The sequence below is a fragment of the Rhinolophus ferrumequinum genome, chromosome 13, assembly GCF_004115265.2.
Source record: "Rhinolophus ferrumequinum isolate MPI-CBG mRhiFer1 chromosome 13, mRhiFer1_v1.p, whole genome shotgun sequence".
NCBI lineage: Eukaryota > Metazoa > Chordata > Mammalia > Chiroptera > Rhinolophidae > Rhinolophus > Rhinolophus ferrumequinum.
In genome coordinates this window covers 49,758,414-49,773,270 of record NC_046296.1, presented here as the reverse complement: position 1 = coordinate 49,773,270, position 14,857 = coordinate 49,758,414, and the positions used below count along the sequence as shown (strand labels likewise).

The 14,857-nt window shown below is 35.0% G+C and overlaps 1 protein-coding gene across 2 annotated transcripts in view; it reads right to left on the bottom strand.

Moving 5' to 3' along the window:
• MEMO1 (mediator of cell motility 1) overlaps positions 1 to 14,857 on the bottom strand; it is a 94,125-nt gene that overhangs the window by 52,184 nt on the left and 27,084 nt on the right. For both annotated transcript variants that reach the window (XM_033125195.1, XM_033125196.1), the window contains one exon: positions 3,285 to 3,366. In XM_033125195.1, the coding sequence (XP_032981086.1) occupies positions 3,285 to 3,366 (82 nt within the window). Of the gene's footprint in view, positions 1 to 3,284; positions 3,367 to 14,857 lie in introns of those variants that run through there.

Below are 14,857 nucleotides of genomic sequence, written 5' to 3'. Positions count from 1 at the left end.
ATTTTCAAATATCCATTTTAAAACTTAAGGTAACTTGGAAATCTTTTACAAATCAATATATTTCTAACTTGAGCTCAAACATTTCATTTCCCAGACCATTGCCAATGATTTCAATTTTAAACTTAGTACAAGAAGGAAACAAGTCTAGCTACTTTTTCATGAATAACTAACTTCAACTTAATTATGTGTTGATTCAGCTCAGCTCCCACATTTAGAACAAGTTTTAACTAGGAAGGTAGCATACCATAATAGTCAAATACCAGCAAAGTAATGGGAAAGACGATACAACCTATCTCATGAGTTACTATAAAGTGATCTATTGTTTCTCACCCAATCAACGACATACCTCACTTGTGTAAACTTCCCCTCTTATCTCTGCATAAAATTTTCTTTTCCTACTGGAACAGTTCCTCAACATTAGAGTACTTTAACACCTCCCAGTTTGAATAAAAATTCTCTCCTGACACCATGTTCCCACTGCTATATTTCCTTCATTTACAGCAAAATTCATCAAATACTCACTATCTATACTCACTATCCCCATTTCCCTTTCAGATTCTTTCTTAAACCACACCAATTGTGCTTTCATACCCACCACTCCAAAGAAATTGTTCTCATCAGCAATCAGGTAATCAGCAATCTCCCCATTGCAAAATCCAATTATCAATTCTCAGTCCTTATATGACCAATCAGCAGAATTTGACACAGCCGATCATTTTCTCTTCCCTGACCTGTTTTTCATCTTTTTGTCTCCCAGGGACACCACCCTCTCTTAGTTTTCCTCCTTGCTCACTGGTCCTCCTTCAGTATCTTCTTTACAAAAGGTCATCTTCATCCTAACCTCTAAATAAAGCTGGCTTGCCTAATGGCTTAGTCCCTGAACCTCTTCTCTACCTTTATTTTACTCCCTAGGCATCTATAGCCCGTTTAGACTTTAAGTGTGATATATCCACCAACACAACCTGACCCTTCCTCCCTATACTACAAGATTCATGTAACTAGCTGCCGATTTGAAATCTCCACTTGGATATCTAATAGGCATCTCAGCATTAACATGGTCTAAGTCAAATCCTAGTTTCTACATAAACACTTCTACTCCCCACCTCTACCCGTTTGCCCCTTACCAGTATTAAAAGCAATTCCATCCTTTCAGTTTCACAGGCTAAGACTTAAGAGTTACCCTTAACTCTTCTCCTGTTTTATTGGTCCTTCCCTTCGAAATGCATCCAGAACACGCTGCTTCTCATCATCTCCATCAGTAGCCCCCCAGTCAAAGCCACCATGGCCATCTCTTCTCTATAATAAGCCTCCTAAACCGGACTCCGTACCCACAAAACAGAACATCCATATTGTAGGCAAGAGTAAGCCTTTTCAAACCTAAGTCAGGTCATGTTACTTTTCCGCTCAAAATTTCTCATGACTTGCCATTTCACTTAGAATAAAAAACAAAGTTTTTCAGACAGCCTACACCACCTCTCCAAAGCCCCTGCTGCCTATCTCATTCACTATTTTTTCCTTCACACATGCCACTCCAGCTACACTGGTCTCCTTGCTCTTTTCTCAAACACATTAAGCATATTCTGCCCCAGAGCCTTTGCACTTGCTGTTCCTCAGCTTAAAAGCCCCTTTCCCTGGGTATCTGCCTAACTTCTCTCACATCATTTAGGCTCAGATGTTACCTTGTCAGGGAGACCTGTTCTTACTATCCTAGCAACTCTCTAACTATTGTGTCACTCTCAATCCGCTTTACTTTTCTTCTAGCACCCATCAGCACCTGACACAGAATTATTTAATTGTTTGTCTGTCTTCCCCAAGTACTAAAACGCAAGCACTATGAGAGCAGTAATTTGATTTATTTAAAACACAGCACAAAGAAGAGCACCTGGCATTTAGCCTGGTACACATTTGCTGAGTGACTAAATAAACTGCAAGTCATCGTGCTAAAAAATAAAAAGTTTTATAAAGATTAGCTCATTTACTCGTCAAAAAAACTATATGAAGGTAGGTACTATTATTATTGCAAATATACCAATGAGACAAAGGCACAAGAGATTAAATAATTTGTATGTCACAGAGCTTGTACGTGGTATATACCGACAGCCTCCTGTATCTATTAAATGACATTGTTAGATCATACAAATGGAGTAGTTAACAAAATGTTTGGCACATAAAACACCTAACATTTAAGGAATACTTATTATGTGCCAAACATTAATGTAGGCTCTTAATGTGTATTTACTCATTTAATTCTCATATTGTTTAATAAGTGGTTGCTATTATTATTTTCACTATTAATTATCAGGGTACCAACCTTAACTCAATAGAAGTCACATAAAAGATGCTACTGTGAGAGAAACAGCACAAACTCCAACCTTTACTCTTCGAAGAAAAATGCTAACGTGTGCATAAAATAATGTGTTTTGAGGATCAGCACTGGAAACCAAATCAAAATTAACTGAATTCTTATCATACACAAACATCATTAAAAGTATATTACTAACTTGTAGTTCTAAAAAGTCCTCTAACATTCAAAGACAAAATAGTCACAGATTTTTCTTCATTACAAAAAAAAAGTCTATTCCTAAGGTGAAGGGGTTAAGAAGTACAAATGGGTAGTTACAAAATAGTCACAGGATGCAAAGTACAGCATAGAGAATATAGTCAATGATATGGTAATAACTACATATGGTGCCAAGTGGGTACTAGACTTATCGGGGGGGATCACTTTGTAAATTATACAAATGTCTAACCACTAGGCTGTGCACTCAAAACTAATATGAAACAATATTGAATGTTAACTGCAATTGAAAAATTTTAAAGAATAATAATCACTGAAATATTTTTTAAAGATCTCCTCCTCCCCCAAAACTCTGGTTGCTATTCCATACTTCACTGTATTATGCTTAATACATCTTTTTCATTATAAGTTACAAATTATCTGGATTAAAGTAGACCTTTTTAATATTTAAAATAGAATTTATTCACTTATTCCAGTTATTACTGAACTCACCAAGTTTACTTAATGTAAACAACCTTCTGCTTTAAAAGTCAGTTTTATTACCAAAAATAAATTTTGAAATTACTGCATCTGAGAAAATACAGTAGCCAATTTCTTTTATCCTGGAGTTAAAGTGCAAGTCACAGGAATCCTGAAAATTACTGAATACAATTTCGTCAGCTCAATATAGCATTTGGTTTTTGATTTTTAGTTTAACCTGTAGACATTCATTCTTCATTAATAATTAACATATGAAAGATTCTAGGTAAAGACCCTTAATACCTACGGTGCAATAATGGCTCTAGCAGGTCTTTTTGTAGACTGTACTTGTGAAAGCCAACCTTCTAGCTGTGCATTCAGCTGCGGCCCTATAAAAAGAGAAAGAAGGAAACCGGAGTCAGCAAAACAACATACTATAGATAACCATACATGACACAAAGCCCTCATTGAACCTATTTGGGACTAAAATAGCTTAATGGGCAGTGGGATCATCACTATGGATGTTAAAGTTTGAAACTTAATCAACTACATACAAAGTCTCAAGCAAGCCATATGCTAAGGCCAAGTTCTGACTAAACAAAATTTGCCTTTATTTTCTTATTTACTTACTACCGTCTTCCTTCCAGAACAAGCACAACAATACGATCTACAATTTGAGGTGGTGTTTAAGCAAAACAAGAAACAGAAAACTGTTAGCACATGAAAAGATAATAATTGAGTGACTATTTCTTAGAGCACCAAAGTCTGCTATAATCACTAAAATCACACCCATGGGTTGATCACTCCCACACCCGATGATCTTTTCTTCCATCCACTCCAGCCCCCTCCTCCCACAATCAGATCAATAACCAGTAATTACATTACCTCAAAAATCTCAGTTTCAAGCATCCCACTCTCTTCACTTCCTATCTTTCCAGTTCACTCTTTGAATTATGTTGGTTCAAGGACTCTGCGCTCTTATATCTGCCCCAGTCTCCTGCACTAACTAGATCATTAAGTACAAACATGCAACACTCGCAGATTGATTCCTCCCAACTACCACCCCATTTCCCACTATCCAGCACCCTCTCTTCTTCACTTCTTACCCAACCTGAGACCTATCTTCCCCTTACCTATGGACTCACTCATTTGCTCATCTCTTCCTCCATCATAATCAAAACATAGTTAAAACCAACTTTCCACTTAACACAGTACCTCCACCACCTGAACACATGAGTAGGACTGAAAAGAAACACAACCATATGAACTATGAAATTATACCTATAAATTTCAGCAGACCATTAACAAAGCTCAAAATTCACACCACATTAACCTACTGAGTTTGTTCTCCCATCTTCAAGATACTTACCTCATATAACTTCTCCTTTTAGCTTAAACCTTGGACCCCTTCCCCTTCTCATTCCCAGCAGATGGTCACACTTTTCATTTTGTCAAGGAAAGACAAACAGTTGTAGGGTGGCCAACCATCCTGATTTGTCCAGGACTTTCCCAGTTTTAGCGATGAAAGTCCTGCAACCTAGGAAACCTCAGTCCCAAGCAAACCTGAACATTACTCACCCTAAGTTCAGAAGAGAACTACTTCCTCTTCCCACCATTTATTCCACTTTCCCTCCTGTTTCAACAAACTGTCCTTGCCCCTATCAAAAGCCAAACAATTTACTTCTGCACTGGATACTGTTCTCTTACTCAAGGACTCTGCTCTTACAACGGTCCCAGTCTCCTCCCCGAACTTGTCCCTTTTTACTAGATCATTATCATTAGCCTGCAAATATGCGATATTAGCAGACTGATTTCCCCCCTAACTACCACCCAATTTCTCTGGCCCCCTTTTCCTCTGGCTCTCTTTTTAAACTTTTAATCATAACATATTTAAAAATTACAAAAGAATCTAGATAATAGTAATAACAAATACCCATGGACCCACTCCCCAAATAAATTAAATCTTAATGTTCTATCTTATTAAGATCTTCCTTTAGTAAGAAATAAGACATTAAAAACACAGTTGAATCCATTACCGATCCCATTTATACATCTCCCTCCTTAGAGGTAACCACTCTCTGATTTTGGTGTTCATCACTACATTATTATACTTTTACTAATACATGTATCCATAAATAATATGTATATTATTTTGTTCTCCATGGTTTTAAATGTTATACAAATATGCTGTGTACGTCCTTCTGAAACTTGTTCCAGTCACTTAACATTATTTTTAAAAATTATTCATGTTGATATATGTAGTTCTAATTCATTCATTTTCAATACTGTATAGTATTGTAATGTACGAATACACCCCAATTCATCTATCTATCCATCGTCCTGTTCACTGACATTTTAGTTGTTTCCATTGTTTCACTGTTAACTATAAGCCTCTTACGAATGTGTGTTAAGAGTTTCTCTGGGATTTATCTAGAAGTAAAAGGACTGGATCATAGGGCATGCACATCTTTAGCTCTACTAATACATTGCTCAACTGCCCACTAAAGCAGTACGATTAATTTACCCATTAGTGTCAGGGCAAATAAAGAGGTTTAATTCTTCAAGTTAAAAATAAGGAGACACTCACCACAAACTTCTCATAGAGCATTTTCGTTAGAAAACTTGTAAATTCTTTCTCTGCCCCTCTGAAATGTGTATGTTTGTAAAAGCTAAATAAGCTTCTAACCAGCAATCCAGAACTGTCTTTCTCAAGGACGTGGTAGCCATCTCTTTGAAATGTGATCATTAAGGAAGACAGTGTCCCTTTCTGCCAGTTTTTGTGGGAGGATAGGAGACTAACTTGAGCCAGTCACCTAGCTAATTACAAAATTACCTCCTGTCATAAAGATAATAAGTCGATTTTTCCTATGGATAAAGCCAATTAGCTAAAGACAATATGGTCACCCCAATTACCAAGTGAATTTAGGATGAACTATGTGTGATACACGTTGCTATCAAGTTTTCTTACAGTAGTATATCTTGAAAGCATGTATGTAATCAGTTGTACCTACTTAACTACATAAAATAGTGAGCTCTCTCTAGGTCTTTGCAATCTTTTAGCAGATTTCCTATGATGTGCACACATTCTAGATTAATGCTTATTCAAATATAAAATTGTTTTCTTTCTCCTTTTCCTTTGAAGAGAGGCTTTATGAGATGGCAGGAAGTTTTGGTTTAAATTATTTCTCCAACATCAGTAATGGTTAAAATGGTAAATTAATTTACTATTTCCCTACATCCTTACCAATATTTGATAATTCTCATAATTTTTAATTTTTGCCAAGTTGATGAGCTTCCTTTTTTCCTTCTAATTTCTCCAAAATTCACTGAGATTAAATCATCTGCTGATTTGGAAATCCTTCTATATATATATGTTTAGGACTATACTCACAAACAAGTTTAAAATTGACAGCCCATCTGTAAATTGCCAAAGTGCAAAATAACTCTGATTCAGCAATCAAAAATGTGGTTTATTTTTAAAACTTAAATTTAAGAACAATTACCAAAAACATATGAAATAATCTCAATATTAACTCAAGGAAAAATATTTCCTATTTTCAAAGTAAATTAAATTTTTAGCTGCCTAAATTTCATATTAACTTAAAATAAGCATTGCACTAAATATTTCCATATTACAGAAGTTTGCAAAACAGAAATTGAAAAACAGCTAAGAGCAAAGAAAATAACATCTCCCAATTCGAGCACCCCACCATAACCAATTTCACTGATTTTAAGCACTAAACCAAGCAGTTTTAATCAGTCCTTCTATAAAAGAACCAATTTCTTTCAGAAGTATCCTAAGGTTAAAGCCAAACTCCAAAATATAAAGTAAAACAAAAGCAGGCTGTCAGCATGTAGCATTTTGCTATTAATCACTGTGTGGAATCTGTTCAAATCAAACTAAGAAACTTTGATCTGTGGTGGAACATTTACAAATCTTACAATTAATATGCTAGACTTTTTATAACAGTGGCTCATGGATCTCTGAATTTCACAGGCCAATAAAATTTCAAAAGAAAGCTGGAAAACCAAAATTGGGTTGCCAATTTTTCATTTTACTAAGAATGGACATTTAAAACACCTATCAATCATTTATCTATGATCACCATGATTTCATAAAATAAATAACACCAAAAAGTAAGAAGAGCACACTTTTAAGATAACTTCAATTGCTTAAACTGAATAAATTAACCACACTTCATTGACTCCAAGATACCATCAATATTAAGGTACACCATTATTTTATATACCACTAAAAAAGGGGAAAAATACCTCCCAATTAAACTAGAACATATGGTTTCTTATCACTGAAAATTTTTCTACTTTATATTTATTGGAACAGCTCTTTTAAACCTACTTAGACACGATTTTTTCATATAACACTTATGTTTATATAAAAAAAGCAAAATAAATTCAACATATTCTTAAATTTTTAATATTCACAATTTAATATCTAAATTCCTTTTAAGTCAGAGTCATCAGTAATCCTTCTTTTTTCTTTCCTTTCCTTTTCTTTTTCAGTTTAATAGACATTTATTCCTTCAGTTGAACAACCCCTACACACAAAATAGATGGTTTAAGATTTTTGAGTGGAAAGGAATTTAGGTCTCAAGAGGTTTCATGAGTCTGCTACATGATTTCTGGAAATCATTTAACTGAGCCTTGTAAGACCCCTGAAGAAAATAGAAAAATTGGTTCAAGGAAACCAGCAATTAGATTTTGGAATCAAACTACCTACCCTTAAGTCAGCAAACCCAGAATTGCAAATTGGGGCAATTCCTCTTCTGTATTTCCTACACACTCTAATTCACCCTGGGATACAGAAGCCTAGCCTGGAAAACATGGGGCAAATAGAATGTGCTGGTATGCTTTAACATTAGGGTGGGCACAACTGAAGGCGTAGAAAGTTTGTGGAATGGTAAGAATGTTTTTCCACTATGTCATCCTCTGTACCATTTAAAGAATTAGTGATGTAATACTTCTTCCTCAATTGCCTGTGGGACTCTCATCCAAGCCAACTGACATTGTCCAAATCTCACCACCATACCTTTTTTGATCTTATCAAAAGGTATCACTAGAAGATGTAACTAACAAAAGGTTTCAGGAAACAACTCAAAAGTGGCAATCTCTTCCATAAATGGTCCTTAAACGGTATGTTAACTGAATCACCAATGGGTTGCAGTTGTCTTGTCATACCAGCAGGATTAATGATTGAGTTCACAGGCGGGTAGGCAGTGACAACCATTTCACTACTGACAATGATTTTATCATGCCATTGACTGTAAAACACCTCATTTCCAGAAATGCTAAAATATGGGGAAATGTACATCTTAAAATCAATGAAATACAGTAGCGCTATGTAAACCACACCCACTACAATGTTATGGTGTTTATTTCAATGCAGAACAGTGAAAAATTCATCAAAGACCAGTATTTGGGAACCACTGCTTCTCACTACAATGAAAAGTGTTTCTGAGAAGCCTTACCAACTACAGTAATCTCATTTACTTTAAAAATAAATGACATTTTTGGTGGGATTGCAGATTGGTGCAGTCACTATGGAAAACAGTATGGAGGTATCTCAAAAATCTGAAAATGGAACTACCCTATGATCCAGTAATTCCATTCCTAGGTATCTATCCGGAGAAATCCAAAACTCCAATTCAAAAATCTTTATGCACTCCTATGTTTATTGCAGCACTATACACAATAGCTAAGACATGGAAACAACCGAAATGCCCATCGGTAGATGACTGGATTAAGAAACTGTGGTACATTTATACAATGGAGTATTACGCAGCCATAAAGAAGAATGAAATCTTACCATTTGCAACAACATGGATGGACCTAGAGAACATTATGTTAAGTGAAATAAGTCAGACAGAGAAAGATAAGTACCATATGATCTCACTTGTATGCGGAATCTAAAGAAAAGAATAAGTGAATGAACTAATCAGAAACAGTTTTGGAGACAAAGAGGAAAAACTGAGGGTTGCCAGATTGGGGGGGGTGGGTATAAAGGGAAAGGTGAGGGGATTAGAAAACAATCAGTAACCACAAGATGGCCACGGGGTTTTGAAAATTAATCTGGGGAACGTAATTTAGTGGTTACCAGAGGGTAAGGGGGTTGGGGGGTGAGAGATGAGGGTAATGGGGATCAAATATATGGTGATGGAAGGAGAACTGACTCTGGGTGGTGAACACACAATGTAATTTATAGATGATGTGATACAGAATTGTGTACCTGAAATCTTATGTAATTTTACTAACAATTGTCACCCCAATAAATTTAAAAAAATAATAATAAAGATTAAAAAAAATTTAAGTAAGTAATGATAGAGCTGGAAGTTCATTTATGTACTTTTCTATTACAAATAAAAACAGTATACAAACAGAAAAATTACAAATAAAAAATAAAAAAAATAAATGACATTTCAGCAGTTTTCCTGAAATCCTTTCATTATTGACACCCTTTTGTGGTCACATAGTACTTAGAATTTATTGCTATGTTATTTACAAAATTTACTATCTTGCTTTTAGATACATCTCAAGGGGTGCTGTTTCTTTTTATGTATTTATGATAGGGCTCCTCACACAGAAAGGAATATGCCTTTGGGAACACAAGAACTGTCACACTGAATCTGACCCAAACCTATCCAGAGCAGTTCTGCATCATCCCAAAAACACTTGCTGTGAAGAACACATTTTAGCATAAGCATTTTACTATATGATGAACTCTTTAAATACATTTTATGGCTGAATTAATATTTCTTTATGTGAATGGATCACTGCTTCCTTAAACATTACTTGTATGAGTAAGATGTTTAGGTTGTTTCCAATTTTTTGCACTGTTATAAACAATTCTATATTATGTATCCCTATTTCCATATTCAAAATTGTTCCTTTTGTGAATCTCAGAAATGAAATTACTATGTAAATCATTATGGACCTTTTTAAGATTTCGATACATATATCCAAAATGTTATCCAAAATTGCATCCATTCATTATCATGCACTACGAATGACCATAAGCTCACTACTCAAAATAGTATTTTAAAAGATTAAGCAATTTAACCCAAGCCCCCATTTGATAAAAACTAAAATTTAATGTCCTATCTTAATTATATTTGGCCTTTCAAAATAAAGTAAATATCTATTTCTTTAACCAAAGCAATTTTAATTTCTAAGAAAAATGTGTTTTGACTTCTAGGTTTTATTTTCTACTTGGACCATGGAATAAGTAATATGATTGTCGTCTTCTTGCCAGCCACAAGTTATCTATTACTAATGTTTACCAAACAACTACAATCTATTAGCCTTTTACAGAAGACAAATCAAATTTAAAACCAAGCCCATTATGCTGCTGTTTTAAATTACTCACAATCCTGAAGATTTTTCATATGCTCCTGCAATAATTTTTTTCAACCAATGAGATATAATTTTTCATCCTTTTAGAAACCATCATTCTTTCTCCTGTAATAGTCAAAAAGTGGTCCACAGACCAGGATCTTCTGGTTTGTTTATTTAAGAGAGAGCTCTCTGGGTCTTACCCCAGAGCTATGTCATCACAATCTCTGAGGATAGTGGCCAGGAGTCTTTAAAAAGCTTTCAACAAGCTCTCCAAGTGACTGTGATACACACTAAAATGTGAGGCCCACGGTCATAAAGGAGTTCTATGTGCACATGCTATATGAATACATGCAGCTAACAGACTCCTAGAAGGTTTACAATTGAGATTTTTCATTACAATAAGTAAACCACATAATCTATAAGTTAGCAATGTATAAACGCCTGAATTTTTACCTCCAAACTACTTTGAAGCCATAAGTGATACACTGTTTTTTAAAATTTACGTTAAATTTATATTTTAACAGTGTTTCTAGCCTTTCACTTTGATCAATGCCTCACCAGCTTTTCCACTCATTCCTGATGACAAAGGAAAAGGAACTCAGATTCATAGAAACTAAGTGATGCACAAACTCAAATTCTCTTTTAAATCTTATTTTAGTCCAAAAATTCATAAGAACATAGTAGACTGATGATACAACATCCATAGTCATTTCAAAACTCCTATATGTAATTTAAATGGAGGCTGGAAGATAACACCATAATTATCTTCTAACACAGGGTCAAGCACTTTAGTGAGGGAAATACAAACCCAGATCGAAAAGGCAACCATCTAAACTAGTCAAATGCTTACAGATGGGTCCACAATACTTCCTTAATGCATATCTAACGAGGAATCATTATTTTATTCCAATTGCAGCCAGCATGTTTCTTTTTTCCCCCCCTTTGGATTACAATCAGCCAGTTGATACTAGTGGATGTACATAATTTGGTACCAAATCCAAACATAATCTGTGGAAAAATAAAACAAGTCTGTCTCATTGGAAAGAATTGGGACTAGGATAACACTTCCCACACAAGGTAACACTTCTCAGGCAATTGCTAAAAAATAAAAGTTTCTTAAGATAAAAGGAAAAGTTAGAATTTTCGATTTTCATATATTTTCACCACAAAACAGATTTGTAGACATTAACACATTCTCACCACCTTAATCTGTGTAATACAGTTTTTTTTCTCTAAGAATTTTCGCTTAGAGAGTTTGATCAGAAATGTGGATCAGGCCCAGTGGGCTACACCAAATGAAACATGTAATATGGCTGCATATGTGTGAACTGATAGAACAGAAGATGTAAAACAATCTAATAAGCATCCACCAAAAAAACAAAATGGTTAAATAAATTATGGCAGATCCATAAAGTAGATTATTCAGCAACTGGAAAACAAGGAGGCAAAATTTTGTGACTCTATGGAAGATCTCCTAATTGAGGCAAAAAAGCATGGTACGAACAGAAGGTACAACATATTGCCATTTTTGTGCGTGCATATATATCATACATGATTATGTACTGGTTTGTATTTATGTAGAAAATCTCTGGACAAACACAAAAGAAATGGATAACAGTGACTCCCTTCCTCACAAGGGAACTAAGAGTAGAAAGAAACTACTTTTCACCATACACCCTTTTGTATCTTTTGCATTTTGCACTATGTACATGTACTACCTATCCAAACATTAAATATAAAAAAGATGGTGCAGTCATACGACATAATACCAAATATAAAAAAGATGGTGCAGTCATACGACATAATACCAAGAAGTCAAAAACAATTATGCTGCAGGCATATGTTTATTGACATGGAAAAAACCTTATAAATGCTAAATCCAACTAACAAACCATTGTTAGATTTAAGACAATACCTAGATTAATAATCTAGGTTAAAATACATAAAACCAAACTGGTGACAACTGCTATTTGACCAGGAATATAAAGTATTAGGATCTATATGGACCAATGTGAAAGATTTCCATATTAGTAAGGAGGGATTCCCCCTTTTTACTTCACTCCCATAGGTGGGATATCCATCAGCGAACTTCTGGTAGATAGAATCAGAGAACACAGAAACATTGTAGAAAAGAATGATCTAGAAAAGAGGACATTAAATACCTTATTAACATCTTTCTTTATAATTCTTCTCCAATGAATAAAATGTAATAGCTTCAATAGTTTGTGTTGGGGGCGGGGGGCCTGCTGTTTGTTTTTCTTTTCTCTAGCAAGGACATGAGTTATTCTCCACCCTGACTTCTTCAACAATCATTTACCAGATAATCTAGAGAAGCTATTTTGAAGTAATTAAGTATAATCTAATGCAATTTCTGTTTTTGTACTTTTGTTGTGGCATGTTTGAGGCCTGTTTTCTTCTTTCACTAAGCACTGGTATTACATGTGCCAGCTCATCCATCTAAAGAATTATGTTTCTGATTTTGCAACCATAAACTCAAACAAAAGGAATCTCAGCAAATTCTTCCTTGATAACTAGCCAAGAAAACATGCCTAATGTAGACTGAGAAATGGGAATGCCAGGTATCCGATATGCATAAAAGAAAAAAGTAATCAGGCATAATAGCCATCAATACAAAGCTTTCCAAGGAGTTCTGAGATTGATAATTTAGGGGAGAAACTAAGTTTGGATACTAAGGAACACACTGGAAGCTCTGGAACACAATATGGAAGTTGAGTTGTATGTGTGTATTCACTCTGCCAAATCCTTTCCGTATCCCTTTGGGCTGTTTTCACTGAACTGTCTAATGCTGAAGCAAAAGTGTTAATGTAAAAGCTGCCTAAATTGAAGAATACTTGTATTTAAAACCCAAATGGAACCTCTCCCATTCCCAGAAGATCATACCAGAAAAGTTCTGAGAGCTGTGGCCATGCTGAGGCACTGGCAACTTTAAGAGGCCTTAAACAATTGTCACTGGCACCTTCTTTCAAACCACAGCAACCACAAAAATTCTATTAAAGAAAGAAAAACTCCTTCACAAACCTCTCTACAATTAGGGCAATTCGATATCTGATAGGTAAGTAGGCAGACAGGAAAGTAAGTAGGTAGGCAGACAAATACATAGACAGACAGACAGACAGACAGGCAAAGAGATAGAAAGATGATGGATGGATGGATGGATGGATGGATAGATAGACAGACAGACAGACAGACAGATAGATAGATAGATAGATAACTACCCAACCAACCTTAATTCTGTAAGCCAGCACTTCCCAAATTGTATTAAGAAAAATTACAATTAAAAGAACTTTGTGCCTAAATAAATAGGAGGACAGTGAGTGAAAGAGTCAATGATGACTAAACTTGGCAGCTAGAGGAATGATAATACCAGTACCAACGACAGAATTAAGGAAGACCATTGAGTTTATTTTAAGACGAATACTTTGACTTGGACACACTGAGAGTTTTAGGAGACAATAAGGCAAAAATAAGTCCAATTGGTAAAGAATAAGAGCCTTAAATGCAGAAAAAGGGATCAACAATAGAAACAGATTTCAGTCATTTAATTAAGGTGGTGAAAGACAAAAGAATGGATAAGAACCGTCTGAATGTTTACAAATTGACGATGATATGTTAAAAATGTGAGTCATAGGGTACAGACACTTGGGTGTACAAGTAACAAGTTGAGCTGATGAGAGAGAGAAAAGAGGTACTGCTCAAGACAGAGGGAAAATACAGCACAAAGGGAGACAAAGAGACAAGACCTTCAAGAAGATTCACAGAATCCGGTGCTCTGTAATGAAAACAGAAAAAATGCCTATCAACATATTTGGTGATTATGAAAAACCAGTAACTTAGAGAGATTTGTTTTCTGTGGTTAAAGGTAAAAAATGAGTTTACAAGTAGTTACACACAAGATGATTTACAAGAAAATGGAGATAGCAAATGAAAACTACTCTAAGAAGAACTGAAAGCAGCACTGCCTCCTTTAGCATCACCTCTAAGTCTCTCAATTTAAAGTGTCCGACACCTCAAATACAGTGGTTCATTGCCTTTATGAAATATAATCTTAGGTATTAGCGATCATATTTTTATACCTTGCAACAAAGAATGGGCAAGTCAACATGAAGGTATGCTTTTGGAATTTTATCCAAATAGCAAACCACCTGAATATGAGAGTGCATTTTTTGGACGATAGTTTCTAAGACTTTCTCTACACATTCACATTAAACATATTATGGGTTAACAATCCGGTAGCTAGCTCTATAGAACTCAAGCCAGTATTCCATGTTATAAAAGAAAGTGATAATTAAAAATACTAGCATTTGGTATCGGTAGCATAGCTTTCACCTAACGACTTCAATGCAACATTTAAACATCTATTAATTATGGCCTTTGTAAACTATCCTGTTTGCTGCAGCACAATACAAGCATGAGCATGATTACATTCTATCCTGATGACACAAGAAATGTAAAATATTTGCAATTAATACTCAATAATTACAATAAATGGGGATATAACAAAAGTTATTT